General features: G+C 42.3%; 1 protein-coding gene across 8 annotated transcripts in view; it reads left to right on the top strand.

Moving 5' to 3' along the window:
- The first annotated feature begins 3,761 nt into the window (after positions 1-3,761).
- EHHADH (enoyl-CoA hydratase and 3-hydroxyacyl CoA dehydrogenase) overlaps positions 3,762-18,980 on the top strand; it is a 44,998-nt gene continuing 29,779 nt past the window's right edge. Inside the window, exons 1-4 of one of the 8 annotated variants that reach the window (XM_004745171.3) lie at positions 3,762-3,912; positions 9,016-9,119; positions 12,537-12,709; positions 16,563-16,674. In XM_004745171.3, the coding sequence (XP_004745228.1) occupies positions 3,839-3,912; positions 9,016-9,119; positions 12,537-12,709; positions 16,563-16,674 (463 nt within the window). In that variant the 5' untranslated portion in view covers positions 3,762-3,838. Of the gene's footprint in view, positions 4,058-9,015; positions 9,120-12,536; positions 12,710-16,562; positions 16,675-18,980 lie in introns of all 8 variants that reach the window. The other 7 variants (XM_004745172.3, XM_004745174.3, XM_004745173.3 and 4 more) reach the window with 7 other exon arrangements.

The following is an 18,980-nucleotide window of genomic DNA, read 5'->3' as shown; positions in this document are numbered from 1 at the left end:
GTTTTGGCTACATTGAGTTCAGATTTTGTTGCAGCCTACAGGCATGATCTTTAAATATGCTCAAGAATACCTCCTTGAGCATCCCACCACCTAGGGATGCCTGGGTGGTTCAGTTGGTTAAGTGTCTGCCTTCAGCTTGGGTCATGATCCAGTGTCCTAGATCAAGTCCCATATCAGGCTTCTTGTTCATCTGGGAGACTGCTTCTTTCTTTGCCTATGACTGCTTGTACTCTCTCTCACTCTCTCTCTCTCAAATAAATAAAATCTTTAAAAAACAAAACAGAACAACAACAACAAAAAACCCACACCTAAAAAAAAAAAAGAATACCTCCTTGATCACATTTTAATCAGTGAAGATAATTGTCATGACTGAGTCGTTTTTCTGCCATAGTTGGGACTTCTTTAGGAATCCTGATAGCTTATCTTCATCATGAAGGTACTGAATACCGTGTGTGTGTGTGTGTGTGTGTTATCTCCGATGCTCAACACTTAAGCGAGCCATTTGAAATTATAGAAATTGTCATTACTAATAATATTGGCACAGTGAAGACACTATATCGCATCTCTTATTTCAAGTACTTATGTGAGCAGCTTTTCTCCTCAAATGTCAGCCAACTTCACTGTGGAGGGGTGTATTCACTGCCCATTTCTTCATTGTATTAGACAGGACAGGTTAAAATTCCTTAACAAAGGAATTTGTTTATTTCTCTTATGACAGTCCATGTTGGTTCTAGTCAGCAGGCCAGTCTGTCATACAAGATCACTTGAGAAGTCAGGCTGCTTCTATCTGTGGCTCCCTCCTTCTCTGAGGTCTTGTGCCCATTTATGTCCCACAGTGAAAGGGGGAAGCACATGGAAGAGAACATGTGAGAGATTTTATCACTCCAGCTGAAAAGCAATTGTTCCAGAATAATCGGATTGGTTTACCAGAGAAGTCAGCCCTGATGGCTTCAGGCCACTATTGAATAAAGTTTTACAACACAAATCAAGTAGATAGACATCTCTTATTGTGAGTACATATATGCATGATCTAGCACACAAAAGTTCTATATTTACATTCTTTTATTTGTCTTATATATATTTTTTTAATTTATTTGATAGGCAGAGATCACAAGTAGGCAGAGAGGCAGGCAGAGAGAGAGGAGGAAGCAGGCTCCCTTCTGAGCAGAGAGCCCAACGTAGGGCTCGATCCCAGGACCCTGGGATCATGACCTGAGCCAAAGGCAGAGGCTTTAACCCACTGAGCCACCCAGGCGCCCCTTGTCTTATAATTTTAAAACCTCTTCTAGAGCATGCAACACTTGATCTCAGGGTCCTGAGTTTGAGCCGCACATTGGGCAAAGAATTTACTTAAACACACACACACACACACACACACATCCCTTCTGATTAACTGATCTATTTTCATTAGTTGCAACACAACAACAGTGAGAGTCATAATTAAGCAAAGCTAATATTCAACATGCAGTTGATGCCGAAGTACACTAGCCAAGAGAAATGACATCCTGTGAAGTAGCACTTCTTGGGACAAATGAGAAGACAACTCAAGAACATAACAATTCATCGCAATGCTCAGGAGACTATCAAATGGTCAGGTGGTCTGTCATTGGCAGCATGGTGGCGCTTGCTAGATTGGCTTGCCACACTTCCATAGGTTTGATCTGTAAGGAGACTGAATGGATTTAGACAGTTTATTATTTACACAGACAAGTGAAAGATTCACTTGGTGTCACCTTCCCTATCTCTGGTCCCGTAGGATGACCCCAACCAGGAGAAGCTAGATAAGAGATCACAGGAACAGTGAGTCGCTCTGTTACTGAGGAAAAGGGCGGGGTGGGCAGGTGTAGGATACTGAGAGTGAGTGCCCTCTTACATTTTGCCCACTGGGTGCCTTGCTTGCTTACCTTTGTCCTTACCCTGGTGAAGAGCCCAACTCTAAATTACTGTCGAGCGGCTCTATAGATTCACATAGAAGTTAGCAGCTTGCACCAGGGAGAAAGTTCTGCAGTCAACTAAAACTGGGGAACTAGATAAGAAATGACCTATGGCTCACACCTCCAAGGTAGATGTGAGAACCTGCCTTGAGACAACTCCACACCATGCTTATCAACTCTTGATCCAAGAAGAACTTCAGGGCATTCAGAGCTATTCAGTCTTGCCTACATGGCCTTCGTGGAGACACTCAAGGTTGCTAGGAGGCCTCTGTGAGTTGTTCCCCTAGAGACCAGTATCTGGAATAAGAAGATGAAGCTGAATCTGTCACTTCCTGGAATAAGGAAAGCTAGGTTGCTCATGAAGTTTCTCCCAGGCAGAGCCGACTGTTGATCTTACATCATGTTTTTGAGCAAGATGGAGTTGAGAAGTTGGCAAATTTTCAGAGGCATCAGAGATGGATATCACCTGTGAAGCTGGCTTTTGTCCGCCACTGAGAGGCATGCACTGCATTGTATGTGATTGGCTGGATATTAGAAATGAGGGCTGTCCTTGCTAGATTGGCTGTCTGTGATGGGTTGGGTACCTTCCAACTGCTGCTTATTCCCAGGGCTTCAAGCCAATCCTACTTTCTTGAGACTTAGAACCTGTTTTTATTCCCAATAGGTAAAAGAATATGAAAACAGTCCCTTATCATTGCTGAGATTTGTGAAACACCAGTGAACAAAAGCATTCTATTGTTTCATTTTGTTTTCCTCTGAGACTTCCAGACTGCCTGAAGGGCTGACTGGGACTGGGAGGATCACCAGAGCTGATGGCATCTAGAAAAACCTTATTTTGGTGGTATGCTTTTGGAGGGAAGGGGCTGGGTCTGGGTTATTTTAATAGCTGCTCAATTCGAGGTTGAATGATTAGAAATCACGATGCTTAGGAATGGCAGAAGAAGAAAAGAGGTTTACCCCCCTTTTGTCTATTTTTTATCTATATGAGATGTCGGTTGTTAAACTTATTGCGGCAATCATTTTCCAATCGATATGAGTCATTATGGGGTACACCTTTGACTTTATAGTGATGTATGTCAATTATATCCCAACAAAACTGGGGGGATTTTTTTTAAAGAAAGAAAGGAGGTTAGGGCAGACAAGATACCCACACATTTCACTAGGCTGCGCCGTTATAGTGAGCCAGATAAAATTACTGTTCTGTAAGTGGTTGGTCCCATACCGGTTTAAGTCAAATTCATGGTGCTTGTATTTCATGTCGCAAGCCTGTGTCCTATCGCCCGGATGGCAAGACCCCAGGTATCTATCCCTGTTAAGCAGGATCATGAAGGGGCGCCTGGGTGGCTCAGTGGGTTAAGCCGCTGCCTTCGGCTCAGGTCATGATCTCAGGGTCCTGGGATCGGATCCCGCATGGGGCTCTCTGCTCAGCAGGGAGCCTGCTTCCTCCTCTCTCTCTGCCTGCCTCTCTGCCTACTTGTGATGTCTCTCTGTCAAATAAATAAATTTAAAAAAAAAAACACATCTTAAAAAAAAAAAGAGAAGGATCATGAAGATGAAAACTGATGAGGACAGCTCCGCCAGCCTGGCGAACCCAGAAGTTGTCCAGAGAAGGCAGCGTTGCAAACTTGGACTTGCTTACGGTCGCAGCCTTCTTCCAGCGTCCTCTCTGACCCACGCCGTGCTAGGAGCCAGCGCTGACAACGAGAGCACCAGCGCCCGCCGAGAGCCGGGCTGGGGTCGCGCCGGAGGAGAAGCAGGTGGGAGGACTGGCGGCGGGAGGCGGCGCCCGGCTCGCATTGGCCCTGCGGCCGCCCCTCCTCGCGAGGCCGGCCCCGCGCGGGGTGGGGGGAACGCGGCGTAGCCTAGCGGCGGGAGACGGAGGCGACTTTCGCGAGCTTGGAGACATGGCGGAGTACACGCGGTTGCGGAACTGTCTGGCGCTGATCCGCCTCCGAAACCCGCCGGTCAACGCCATCAGGTAACCGGCTCGGTCGCCTCCGGCCCGCGGACGGCGAGCCCCCCGCCGCCTGCCCGCTCCGAGGCTTTCGCCCCGCGGCTGGTTTGAACGCAGAAAGGCGCTGGCACGGACGGAACGGCGGCGCGCGGCGCGGCCTGGGGCTTCGGTGAGCTTTGTGAACGTCGCTGCGAACTCGGATGCTGTTTCCCTAGTGAGGAAACTGAGGCTCAGAGGCGGGCAGATGGCGGCTAAGTGGGGGAGCTGGGCCCGGACCGGATCCTCCGTGCCAGCTTCGTGCTCAGCCCTTCTGCTTGTTAGCAGCTTTGACTTCTCGAGTGTATGTTCTGTTCCAAAGGTACCAATGCTGGCCCGACCTTGATCCCTCACTTCCCAGCCCCAAGTCCAGGCCGTCCTACCAGTGCGTGACTGAAAGTTTTAAAAAGCTGATGAGAAGGTGGCTTCACATTTGGGGGGGGGGGGGAGAAAAAATTAACAAAGGTCCTCATTAATGCCAAGGCAGTGAGAACAGGTGAACTGTGATGTGGCAGAGAAATGCAAAGTTCTTTCTCCTGATCTGTTCTAAACCGAAGGCCTTGGTGCTTCATTGGAAGATATGTTTGGAGAAAGCGCATTAAGTAGCATTTCCCAAAAAACGACTGTGCAGTTACCTTCTTTGATTTTATCGTGGAGCACCTTCCTTGGTAAACTTTGACACAGATGTGTGCAGTGTACTTAAACAGCCGTGCTTTCAAAACTGGTGGTTTTTCTGGTTTTTATTTAAAAAATGTTTAATTATATACATTTGGTTCTTGCGAATCTTTGTTAAAAGGATAGTGATCCATCAGACCAGGAAAGAGGCACCCATTCTCAGAGAGTAGGATTAGCAGAAATTATAATTTACGAAGAATATATAAAACAAGCAGAAAGACCTTTGGTCAATATCCTTAGGACATACCACTGGAGCAAAAAAGAGACTGGACTATCAGAGAAAGACAAACATCATAGGATCTCTCTGATATGAGGAATTTGAGAAGTGGGGTGGGGGGAAGGGAGGGGGAAAAATGAGACAAGATTGGATCGGGAGGGAGACAAACCATAAGAGACTCTTAATCTCACAAAACAAACTGAGGGCTGCTGGGGCTGGGGGTAGGGATAGGGTGGCTGAGTTATGGACATTGGGTAGGCTGTGGGCTATGGTGAGGGCTGTGAATTGTGTAAGACTGATGATTCACAGACCAGTACTCCTGGGACCAATAATACATTACATGTTAATAGAAAAAAAGGAGAGAGAGAGACTGGAATGAGGAGGCTTGCTAATTTTAACTGATTTTTTATCTTCGTGTCATCAGATTCAATTTTATCATTATTAGAATAATTCTTATTTTTAATACAAGTTATTGCATTTAATAATACAAGAAAAGGTGCAGGAATAAAATCATAACAAGAATATCTCCAGTTTCTTGCCATTCTCAGAAAAAAAAAGCAAAATATCTGTTATTTTGGTTTTGATGAAGAAAAATATAAGTGATATGACTACATATCCATTTTGGACTTGTCTGTGTTTTAGTTAGAGGTAGTAGACATTAGGACTCTGCGTCAGCCTCTGCTCATAATGGCAAACCATGCCCATCACGAACTTGGGGGAAAAGTTTCACAGTCTTATACCCATAACTAGAAGTATTTTCTCATAGCAATTTTATTTATTTATTTATTTTCTCATAGCAATTTTAAACATTTCTCGTATTTAGCCTGCCCCTTCTCCACCCCCCACCCCCACCCTGCAAGAGAAAAGTTTGTATCTACCTCCTGATGTTGTGGTGAAATTTACCTATGCTGAAGATCCTGAAGTGTAGGACAAACAAAACTTACCCTTATGGGGCGCCTGGGTGGCTGAAGTCTGTTAGGTGTCTGCCTCTTGATTTCAGCCCAGGTCTTATAATCTGGGGGAGCAGGTTGTGATTTCAAGCTCTGTACTGGGCAGAAACAAACAAACAAACAGCCCCCGCTCCGAACCTCCCAAAACAGAACCCTTATCCTTACATGGTGTATGATTTGTCATATTCTATTTTTCTCTTCTATTTCTTTGATTTAAAAAATGCTGGTCACAAGCTACAAACTTAATATGATGACCTTTGGATTTAAAAAAACTGTCACATGAAAGACCTCCTAAAGCCACAGAAGTTAAGAGCTTTGCTCAGCACCCATGAAAATGTTATCTTTACTCTAGACTCAAATTTCTCCACTCTTGGACAATATTAAAGGGAGAGAATAATTTCTTTTGTCTTGCTTTTTTAAGAAGTTCTTTAAAAAAATATATTTTATTTATTTATTTTATTTAAGAGAGAGAGAGAGAGCATGAGAGGGGAGAAGGTCAGAGGGAGACGAAGACTCCCTGTGGAGCTGGGATCCGGATCCAGGACTTAATTCCAGGACTCCATCCCAGGACTCCAGGATCAAGACCTGAGCCGAAGGCAATGGCTTAACTAACTGAGCTGTCCAGGCGCCAGAGAAAATTATTTCTTAACCCATGTAAACTCATTGCTGCAAGGCTGTGGTCCCTTTGTCGGATTGAATCTGGTAAAGCTGTGCCTGTTTATAGCCGTTTTCATTTCCCTGTGTTTGATTTTTGCAAAATTAGCGAGACCGTAAGAGGTAAAAGAGTAGAGTTTGGGGGGCGCCTGGGTGGCTCAGTGGGTTAAGCCTCTGCCTTCGGCTCAGGTCATGATCTCAGGGTCCTGGGATCGAGTCCCGCATCGGGCTTTCTGCTCAGCAGGGAGCCTGCTTCCCTCCCTCTCTCTCTCTCTCTCTCTGCCTGCTTCTCCATCTACTTGTGATTTCTCTCTGTCAAATAAATAAATAAAATCTTTAAAAAAAAAAAAAAAGAGTAGAGTTTGGTTGAAAGGGGGGAAGCTAGACTCTTGTCCTCAGTGGCACTGATTTTGGCTACTTTTGCAACCATTATTTACCCAGAGGAAATATTTGCCTTTTGAACTTCTGAGTGTTCTGGTTGGGTCCAAATCTCATTAGCAGATTTGGTTTCTTCCTTTCTTCCTTCCTTCTGTCTGTCCTTCCTTTCCTCCCCCACTTCCTCCTCCTCCTTCTTTTTCACCTCCTCCTCTGTCTTTTAAGATTTATTTATTTATTTTAGGGAGAGAGGGGGAGAGAGAGTGAGCGAGCATAGGGGGAGGGACAGAGGGAAAGAGAGAGAGAGAGAGCATCTCAGGCAAACTCCCTGCTGAGCACCAAAGCAGCTCAGGACTCCATATGGGGCTGGATGTGGTGGTGGGGGGGATCGTGTGGGGGGTCTCAGTCCCATGACCCTGAGATCATGACCTGAGCCGAGATCAAGAGTGGTGTTTAACCAACAGAGCCCAGGTACTCCTGGTAGATTTGGTTTCTAATTAACCAGTCAAAGCCAAGAGGTTTTGTCTGGTGTCATCTAGGTTAAATGATGAAAAGTAACTAGGCAAAAAGGAGTTAATATATACCAGTATCTCCTTTATTTCCTGATATTTTAACTCATAGTTGTTGATCTGAGCAATTTGGCTTTTCTAGCAGTTTGTTGGGTTTTTAAAAAAAATTGTTTTTTTTTTCTTTTTCATCCTATATATACTAGAATAGATATTTTACCCAGAATGCTTAGAATTCCAGTGCAAAATTGGACCCTGGTTCTGTCATTTTTCCTTTAAGCAATTCCTCATCACATTTCCCAGGTTCTCCTCCTTCCCCAACCCTTAACACTCATTGATCCTCTACTTCTTGGCAAATTCTCCTCTCTTGATCTTTGCTCCCTTGGTACTAAATCACTCTGCTGAGCCTCTCCCACTTCTTCAATGAGGGTGTATCCAGAGGATTTACCTTCAGCTCTCTTTTCCTTCAGCAGACTCATTTAATCTTGACTCTCTTCTGTAGATGACTCCCTCATTAAGGAAATGTAGCAGTCTGTTACATGCCTTTTCTTTCCCAGACTTTGCCTTTGCCTCTTAAATTAGTTAGTATTGGTTTCAGCTCTCAGAGACAGACAACTCAAAAGAGTAGTGGATTAAACAAGGAAAGGTTGATTTCTTTCACAGCAGTGTCTTAGAATGGTATGACTGCTCCACAGTCATCAGGGACCCCGTCTGTTTATTTCTTGCTCTGCCATCCTCAATACATGACTTCCACCTCTTGGTCCATGATGGCTGCTCATGATCTAGCCATCACATCCCCATTCCTGCCAGAAAAGGAAAAGAAAAGAAGCATTCCCAATCCTTTAAGGACTCTTAAAGTATCATCTTATTGTCCAGGATTTAATGCCTTACACTTGCTTTACTGTATAACAGGCCAGAAAATGTAGTCTTCACTTTGGGCAGTCATGTATCCAGCTAAAAACTAGATGCGTCATACTTGAAAGAAAGTGGAAAGGGCTGGATATTTGGGGTGACTTGAAGCCCCTGACACATCTCTTAGGTTGTTTCTTTTAGACTATTTCAGTTTTCTTATATTTTGCTAGGATGACAAATTGTAAGTTCTTCTCTTTGTAAATGTCCACATCACTTTCTTTGTACTTTTATTACAACATATGGTGTAATATTTTGTTGTTTCCTAGAATGTTGTAAACTCCTTTTCCTGTACATAGAGTGTGTACAATAATATTTTAAAATTGATAAGTGCTGCTTCTAAGTGGTCAAAGTTACAACAAAGTTCAGGAAAACACATTTTTAAAAAAGTTTATTCATTTATTTAGCTTCGTACTTAATTCACAGTTGAAATATATATTATTTCTTTAAGATTTTTATTTATATGAGACAGAGAGAGTGGGCGAGAGAGAGAGAACATGAGTGGGGCAGAGGGACAGAGGGAGAGGGAGAAGCAGGCTCCCCACTGAGCAGGAAGCCCAATGCAGGGCTCGATCCCAGATCTTGGGATCATGACCTGAGCTGAAGGCAGACTCAACCAACTGAGCCACCCAGGCGCCCTGACATACATATTATCAGTTGATTAAATTAGTGAAAGCTGAATAGTAAGTAACTAAGGTTTTTATCCATTGTGTGTATGTTTCATTTTTCATTGTTAGAAAAGGAAAAAAACACTGAGATGGTAGAAATTAAATTATAATGCCTCATGTATTTTTTTTTCTTTTAGTACAGCTGTACTCCATGGAATAAAAGCGGGACTGCAGAAAGCTCTAACAGACCATACAGTAAAAGCCATTGTGATTTGTGGAGCAGATGGCAAATTCTCTGCAGGTAACCAGTCTCTAACCCTCTCCTGCTGTCTCCAGAAACCAGCCACAAACTGATACTGATAGTGCATGAGCCGTCTCTGTGGGTAATGCCATAGGGCGGGTAAAGGATATGGGAGACTTGAGTGGGAATGACAAACATTGTAGAGACATAGTCACAAGGAGACCCAGAGGAAATTCTGATCTTACTCTCTTTTATATTGGATTGAGCCTTTAGAAGACATATAGTGCCAGGCTCGCTGGGTGTTATACCTGCTAATATATACTAACACTAGCCACTAGCAGGTATGTTGGTACATACCTGCTCTGCATATAGGTCCACCCTATGGGAGCTTGGGCAAATCCCTGTTATCTCCTGAACCTCAATTTCTCTATTTAGAAGGTAGATAGTAGGGCCACCTGGGTGGCTCAGTTGGTTAAGCATCTGCCTTTGGCTCAGCTCATGATCCCAGGGTCCTGGGATTGAGCCCCATAGTAGGCTCCTTGCTCAGGGGGAAGTCTATTAGTCCCTCTCCCTCTGCCCTCCCCGCTGCCCCCCACCACAAGCTTGTGTACACTCTCTCTCTCTCTCTCTCATTTTGTTCTCTGTCTCTCAAATAAATAGAATCTTTTAAAAAAATTAACATATAATGTATTATTTATTTCAGGGGTACAGGTCTGTGATTCATCAGTCTAATACAACTCACAGTGCTCACCATAGCACATACCCTCCCCAATGTCCATCACCCAGCTACCCCATCCCCTCGAATCTGCTCCACTCCAGCAATCCTCAGTTTGTTTCCTGAGATTAAGAGTCTCTAGGGGCGCCTGGGTGGCTAAGTGGGTTAAGCCACTGCCTTCGGCTCGGGTTATGATCTCAGGGTCCTGGGATCGAGTCCAACATCGGGCTCTCTGCTCAGCAGGGAGCCTGCTTCCTCCTCTCTCTCTCTGCCTGCCTCTCTGTCTACTTGTGATTTCTGTCTGTCAAATAAATAAATAAATAATCTTAAAAAAAAAAAAAAGAACAATCGTAATAACACTAGATTAGAATAGGAATATGATGAATGGGTAAGAAAAAACCATAATGCTAGGTAAGGAGCAGGTAGAAACAAAAACATGAATAGGCTGAATATGAAGTGATTGCTTTAATTTTTTAACTTGTACCAATAAATGAATAAATATTTATTTATTTATATGTCATATATTTAGATATTATTCATATTTATATATCTTAATATTATATTTATGGTATAACTATATTAATACATTAATATAATATTAAATATTATCAAATATAATATATAAATTATGTATAATGTATAGTATATTAATAATAGACATATTACATATCATTTATTTATTTACTTACTTACTTACTTAGAAATGGTTTTTATTTATTTAATTATTTGAGTGCAAAAAGATGATTTTATAAAAGCCCAGGGACAGGACCCATGGGCAGAAAGAGCTGCCCTTTCTTTTTCCCCCCAAAGATTTTGTTCTTTGACAGAGAGAGAGAGCGAGAGAGAGAGAGAGAGCAAACGTGCAAAATCAGGGCGAGTGGCAGGCAAAGGCAGAAGCGGGCTCACTGCTGAACAAGGAGCTTGACATGGGGCTTGATCCCACAACCCTGGGATCATGACGTGAGCGGAAGGCAGATGCTGAACTGACTAAGCCACCCAGGCACCCTTGCTTAATGTTTTTAAAGGATAGATAATGCTATAGGGAAAATGCTCAGTATTTATAATGTTATGTGAAAAAAGGAAAATATGAAAACTGTTGTTATAGAATGCTCTCAGTATTGTTAAATGTATATTACAGTAAATTTTTGTTTAATTCAAAGTCATTTAAGAAAGGTTTTGAGATTAAAGGCTAAATAAATAGCTTACTGAAGGTCACAAAGCCATTTACATATATGCACTGGGAAACAACTAAGAATTCCTCCAAAATATTACATTGTTATCTCTGTGTGGTGATTTTTGAGGTGGTCTTTATGTTCTTTATTACTTTGTATATTTTTAGAATTTCCTGTAATACATGTTTTGTTTTTTTAAGGTTTTATTTATTTATTAGAGAGTGGGAGCACAAGCAGAGGGAGCAGCAGAGGGAGAGGGAGAAGTAGGCTTCCCACTGAGCAGGGAGCACGACTCAGAGTTGGATCCCAGGACCCTGGGGCTGACCCGAAGTCAGATGTGTAACCCACTGAACCACCCAGGCGCCCCACATGTGTTATTTTTATGATTAGGAAAACATATAAATGTTGTTACTTTTCTTGATCACAGAAAAAATCTATTATGAAAACATAATTCCAAGCTGGTTGATGAACATGTAATTCATAAATATGTATGTGTTTCCCGCTGAAGTTTTATGTTGTAATGCCTTCATACTCTTAACAATGGGTCTAACTTGCTGTGAATAGGGTTGGTGAGCAATATTATGCAAAAGATTAGGAAGGGCTGGCTCAACCTCAGAATCTCTGTTCCCGGGAAGCCTGGGTGGCTCAGTTGGTAAGGCAGCTGCCTTCTGCTCAGGTCATGATCCCAGCGTCCTGGGATCAAGTCCCACATCGGGCTCCTTGCTCAGCAGGGAGTCTGCTTCTCCCTCTGCCTCTGCCTGCCATTCTGTCTGTCTGTGCCTGCTCTCTCCCTCTCTCTCTCTGATAAATAAAATCTTAAAAAAAAATTACTTTAAAAAAATTACTTTAAGAATCTCTGTTCCCCTTCTCTGGGCTTTTTAAACTTTTTTTTTTTTTTTTTAAGATTTTTATGTATTGATTTATTTGAGAGAGAGAGAGTACACATTCAAGCAGGGGGAGAGGCAGAGGAGGAGGAAGAGTGAGAGGGAATGAATCTCAAGCAGACTCTGCTGAGTGAGGAGTCTCACCTGGGGCTCAGTCTCATAACCCTGAGATCATGACCTCAGCCAAAACCAAGAGTCGGTGCTCAACCGACTAAACCCAGGTGCCCCCTGAGTTTTTTAATTTTTATAAAAAAATTTTTTTTTAAGATTTTTACTTATTTATTTTAGAGAGAGAGCATGAGTATGAGAGGCAGAGGGAGAGAGACTCAAGCGGACTCCATGCTGAGCAGGGAGCCTGATGCGGGGCTGGATCCCAGGACCCTGGTATCATGACCTGAGCTGAAACCAAGTCAGACACTTAACCAACTCTGCCACCCAGGTGCCCCTTAATTATTTAAAGGTAGGGTAGCTACCTGTCATATAGAAAGACAGACTTTAGAAGATTACAGGATTCCTGATAAAGATTTGGGGATTTTCTCTCATGTTGTTCTACGTTTCCTAGGCTGTTCTTTCTTCACTGTGTGTCCACCCAAAAGATAAAATGTTTCATGGACCCTAAGAGTCTGAGATTCCTTGAGAGTTGTCTGTTACCTTATTGTTATACCAAATCTTTCTCAGCTTTCTTTTCCCTTGTCTGTGTCCTTAGGGGCTGATATCCACAGCTTCGGTACACCAAGAATGTCTGACCTTGGCCTGGGACATGTAGTAGATGAAATACAGAGAAATGAGAAGCCCGTGGTGGCAGCTATTCAAGGCCTGGCTTTAGGAGGGGGACTGGAGCTGGCCCTGGGCTGTCACTATAGGATTGCCCATGCAGAGGTAACAGCTAAAACTCCTTATGGGGCCTGGTGTGCGGGATTTTTCTTTAAGGCAAAATCTAAATGCTGTGCATGCCTCAGGGGTGGTCATTTTAAAGGGTGAGCTCACTGGGTAACAACTCATGTATTTTTAGCACTGGTTTTTCTGCTGCTGTGCCCCAGCACAGTGGAAGTAGTTGTTGAAAATATGTCCATTCCAATGGGTGAATAGCTATTACCCTGAGCCCCATGACTGTCCAACTGATTCCCCTCACCCTATCTCTTGGGTCTCCCTATGATCCATCACCTGAAGGGGAAGTCCTGAATCACTACTCGGCCCCCAGGACTCTGCTCCAGTAGTATGGCTCAGGCCAGGTTCCTCTGAGCCATGCTCATGCAGTATGAGATAGAAAATATTTTGACTATCATCCTGAGTATGTGTACTGTAAAAGAAATTTTTTTTAAGATTTTATTTTTTCTTATTTGACAGAGACAGAACAGGAGAGCACAGGCAGGGGAAGCAGCAGACAGAGAGGGAGAAGCAGGACCCTCACTGAGCAGGGAGCCCAATGTGGGGCTCTATCCCAGGACCCTGACCTGGGATCATGACCTGAGCTGAAGGTAGTCACCCAACTGACTGAGCCACCCAGGTGCCCCTAAAATTTTATGTCCTATCTCATAGATTTCAGTTTTGTGGTCCCTCATAATTATCAGTTCCTAAGAAGACAATTTCTGATTTGAAAATAGCACAAAACTGTAAATCCATTTGTTTCTGTAGATAGATACAATTTGGGCTATTAGATATGTAGATGAAGTCTGTGATACCAGTCTATGATAACATAGTTTTCTTTCTCTCTTTTTTTTCAAAAGATTTTATTTATTTAAAGATTTAAAGATTTAATTTATTTATTTGACAGAGAGAGACACAGCAAGAGAGGAGACAAGCAGGGGGAGTGGAAGAGGGAGAACCAGGCTTCCTGCTGAGCAGGGAGCCCGATGTGGGACTCAACCCCAGGACCCTGGGATCATGACCTGAGGTGAAGGCAGACACTTAATGACTGAGCCACCCAGGTGCCGCTATAAGTAACATAATTTTATAATGATAATGATAATACCGATCATTGTTAATAGACTAGAAAATACAGGAAACTGTAAAGATGTAAACTAAAATCACCCATAAACCCACAGTACAGAAATAACTACTATTAGCATCCTATTTTGTTTTCTTCTGGTCTTTTTCCTACCTAGTATTTTTTTCTTATACCTTTTTTTTTTCTTTGCTATCTTCTAAAAAATATATATTTATTCTAGAGAGAAAGAGAGTGCATATGCTCATTTGTGTGCACAATTTGAGGGTGGAGGGAGAGGAAGACAATCTTCAGGCAGACTCCCTCTGAGCTCAGAGCCCTGCTTAGGCTCCATCTCATGACCCATGACCGGAGCCGAAACAGAGTCAGACACTTAACTGGACCCTTAACCATTGGAGCCACTCAGGCACCCTAAATTACTTTCATTTTCAAAAGCTAGTTTTGCCAGGTATAGAGTTGTTGTTTGACAGGTTTTTACCTGAAAGTAGGTTTTTACCTGAAAGTAAAAACACTGAAATGCTTTGAATACGTCATCCCATTGCCTCTTGGCTTCTATGGTTTCTGATGAGAAATTTGCTGTTACTCTTATTGTAAATAGTCCTTAAAACTATCATTTTAAATGGCTACATAATTTTGTCTTATAGCTATACCATAATTTATTTGTTTCCTTAGGGCATTTTAATTTTTTTTAAAAGATTTTATTTATTTATTTGACAGACAAAGATGACAAGTAGGCAGAGAGGCAGCAGAGAGAGAGGAGGAAGCAGGCTCTAAAGAGCCCGATGCAGGGCTCAATCCCAGAACCCCAGGATCATGACCTGAGCCGAAGGCAGAGACTTTAACCCACTTAGCCACTCAGGTGCCCCACTTAGGGCATTTTAATTTTTATAAAGGCTTATGAATAAAGACATATATCCTAAGTGCTCCTTTTTCTGTGTCCCTCTTAATGTGCCTTCTGCACACGGAGTGCAGATCTAACACTGACTTATGAGCAATAAGTCAGCCGGCGATGGGGATGAATAGTGGTGGAAAAAATCATGACTGACTGTTAGGAAAGCCTTGTGTGAGAGAGGCTCAGATACTTATTTTGAAGCTGTGGTCATTACATTGTGGGTAAATGACAGTCTGCATTAAAGTGTTTTCCTCTTCCCATCCTGAACCTAGAAGATGACTAACAGAGCTCTAGCCTTTTAAAAATTTTTTTTAAACAGAGGGAGAACATGTGTGCAGGGTGGGGGGTGCGGAAGTCGGCAGTGGGGTGGGGGGAGATGGTGGAGGGCAGGCAGTGCAGACAGACGGAAAGGGAAAGAGGGAATCTCAAGCAGGCTCCATGCCCAACATGAGCCCAATGCAGGGCTTGATCTTACAACCCAGAGACCATGACCTGAACTGAAATCAAGAGCCAGACACTTACCCAACAGAGGCACCCAGATGCCCCAAGCTTTACCCACTTTTAAATAGCCAGGAGAGGCATATGATAAAGGACTCAAGCTCACTCTCTTATCTGGACTGAGGTTGTTGCCTGATTATTCTTCTGCAATAGCTTTATTGAGATATAATTCAAATACCATGTAATGCACTCATTTAAAGTGTACAATTGAATGGTGTATTAGCATATTAACAGAGTTGTATAACCATTACCACAGTTGATTTTAGAACATTTTATTATCCCAAAAAGTAAATTCATACTCTTTAGGAGTAACCTACCATCTACCCTCTCCCCCAGTCCTTGACAACCACTAATCTTTCTGTCTGTATGGGTTTGTCCATTCTAGACACTTCATATAAATGGAATCATACAGCTTGTTGTCTTTTATGACTGGCTTCTATCACTTAGGATAATGTTTTCAAGGTTCACCTATGCTGTAGCCTGTATCAGTACTTTATTCCTTTCTACACCCTAATAATATTCCCTTGTATGGATATACCACATTTTCTTTTTCCATTCATCTATTGATGGACATTTGGTTGTTTCCATTTTCTTGATATTTTTGAATAGTGGTGCTATGAAAATTTGTGTACTTTTTTTTTTTTGATGGGCATGTTTTCATTTCTTTTGTGTACATACCCAGGAGTGGAATTGCTGGGTCATATGGAGACTCTATGTTCAACATTTGAGGAACTGCCAAATTGTTTTTCAAAGTGTACCCTTTTATATTTCCACTAACAATATATAAAGGTTTTGTATTCTCTGCCTCCTCTCTAACACTTGTTATTGTCTGTCTTTTTATTATAGTCATCCTATTGGATATGAATTTGTGGCTTTGATTTGCATTTTCCCAATGGCTAATGATATTGAATATCTCTTCATGTGCTTATTGGCCCATTTGTATCTCTTCTTTGGAGAAATGTCTGTACAGAGCCTTTGCCCCTTTTTTACTGGATTGTCTTTTTATTATTGAGTTGAAAAGTTCTTTATGTATTCTACATATATGATTAGAAAATATTCTCTCCTATTCTGTGGGTTGTCTTTTTTAATTTCTTGGATGCCTCACTCTTTTAGGGCTCCATAAAGCTGTTTCTGGAGAATATCATCTTTGTTGGCCCAAACAGCTCATAATGGAGTCAGAGAAAAAATGTGTAAGAAGTTAGAGATGTGTTTCAGCATGAAGCACAGCTTTGTTTATGTTGTTAATTAAGTAGAGTATGGACTCATTTTCCCTGTAGAATATTTGCTGAATATTATGAAACAGTGTTTTCAAGAGTGTGGGAAATCCAAGGGAATGGTTGCCTTGATTTTACAGGTCATCTCATTCTTATGATCTTCATGTCTTCAAACTTTGATAGGCTCGAATTGGCTTCCCAGAAGTCACATTAGGAATCCTTCCTGGTGCAAGAGGAACCCAGCTTCTCCCCAGACTCATTGGAGTTCCTGCTGCACTTGACCTAATTACCTCAGGTCAGTACAAACCCTGCCAACAACCGTCCAGAGCAATGTGAGGAACTGAATGAGAATGTAGAGAAATTCTAGATTGGCCATTCCTTACTCATGTAATCTTAAGAGGATACTTCAACTTCTTTGACAATCGATTTTCTCATCTGTAAAATGGAAAGAGTATCTTCCCTGAAAGCTTCTCAGACATTACCATGAAGACCACATGTAAGTGCCTTCTAGATCAAAGTGTGTACAAAGCACCAATTATATAGTTTAAGTGTCCACACACAGACACTGGTATTCATATAAGGTACGTTATATTCAGATTCAATTTGGAAATTGTAATATAAATAAAAATTAAAACCAGAATTGTCACAGAAAATTTCGTGTGTCAGTGTGGAAAAGACTGATTTTTTCCTTTCACAGGTATTAAGATTTTAGCTACAAATAAAGATTGTTCTCTTTCACTAGGGAATGTGAACAGTACAACACTATAAAACATTTAAACACCCTAGATTTACCAAATGCTGCTGAGACTTTTAAAGAGATTTCCAACTGAGGTAAGGTTGGAAGAAAGAGTCATGTTTGGTTGACGATATTTTTTTGGGTCAGGAATTTGGGACCAGCTTAGCTCGATTCTAGCTCAGGGTTTCTCATGAAGTTGTAGTCAAGACATTGACTGGAGCTGTAGTCATCTGAAAACTTGAGTGAGGCTAAAGGATCTACTTCTGAGTGGGTTCCCTTACATGGATGGCTAGTGGATGCTGACTGTTGGCAGGAGGCTTCATTTCTTCTCTATGTGGACCTCTCCCTACAGCTGCCTGAGTGTCTTCACAACATGGGCGGTGGCTTCCTCTGGAGTCAGTGATCCAAGACAGAACAAGGCAAAAGCTGTGATGTCTTAAGACTTAGCTTTGGAGTCATGCACCATCTTTTCTGATTGATTATGTATATACATAACAGATATATAATATACATGTATGCATCTATATATGAGATATATATATAATATATATGTATACATAATGTACATATGATCTTGCTTATAGAGGTCTTCCCTATTCAACATGGGAGGGGACTTGAACACCAAGAGGTGAAACTCACTGGGAGTCACTTTGGAGGCTAGCTACCACAAGTGTATACTCACACATATGCCTACCTATGACGTAAGTCACGTAAATAGTAGGTTAGATGGAGATAAGTGCCAAAGAGAAACATAAAACAGAAAGTGGGAATATAAAATGTTAGGAATAGAGGGGTATTATTTTAATATAAAATGTTAGGGATTGGGGCACCTGGGTGGCTCAGTTGGTTGGACGACTGCCTTCGGCTCAGGTCATGATCCTGGAGTCCCGGGATTGAGTCCCACATCGGGCTCCCAGCTCCATGGGGAGTCTGCTTCTCTCTCTGACCTTCTCCTCACTCATGCTCTCTCTCACTGTCTCTCTCTCAAATAAATAAATAAAATCTTTAAAAAAAAATCTTTAAAATGTTAGGGATGGAGGGGTTAAAAAGGCTTTCCTATGAAATGATATCTGGGTGAAGACCTTAAAGAGGTGAGGGAGCTTATTATGCCAATATCTAGAGGAAAGTATTCCACATGGAGAAAATAGCAAATGCAAAGCCCGGGGGGCTGTAGTATGCTTTGAAGTATCAAAGAACAGCAAGAAGGTTGATACAGCTGGAGTGAAGTGAGTAAGGGGAAGAGATGTAGGAGATCAAGTGACATCATATAGGGCTTTGAAGATGATAGAATGGAACGTTGGCTATTCTTCTAAATGAGGCAGAAAGGCATCGGAGCAGATGTAGGAAGGCTGATTAGCAACCTGCTCTAATCATCCAAGGGTGAGATGAGGAGAGCTGAGACCTGAGTGGGTAGGTAGCCATGCATATGGTGAGACATAGTCAAATTCTGCCCATGTGATGAGGGGAGAGCTAGCAGGATTTCATGACCCATCAGAAGCGAGAGGTACAAGAAAGAGGAGATGGAGTGATTCTGGTGGCCTGAGCAGCTGAAAGGATGGTGCCATTATTGAGATGGGGATTGTTGCTGGCGGAGTAGGTTGTAGGGAGAAATCACAAGAGCTTACTTGGGACATGTTAAGTCTGAGAGGACTATGGGACATCCAAGTGGAGATGTCAAGTAGGCAGTTGGACAAAGTGGCTGGGGTTTAGGGGAGAGGTCTTCTGATCTCCTCTTGGCCTCCATTTTCTTATCAGTAACAATACCACACTGTTGCTTTAAAGAATAGTGAAGTTACAGGACTTGCTTCTGGTAGAGTACCTGCCACATAGAAAACATTTAATGAACAGCAACTGTGACAGGCCAA

This window comes from Mustela putorius, unplaced genomic scaffold, assembly GCF_011764305.1.
Source record: "Mustela putorius furo isolate JIRA1106 unplaced genomic scaffold, ASM1176430v1.1 tig00003834_pilon_pilon_pilon, whole genome shotgun sequence".
Classification (NCBI taxonomy): Eukaryota; Metazoa; Chordata; class Mammalia; order Carnivora; family Mustelidae; genus Mustela; species Mustela putorius.
The sequence above is the reverse complement of the archived record's forward strand: the minus strand, read 5'-3'. Positions and strand labels throughout refer to the sequence as shown.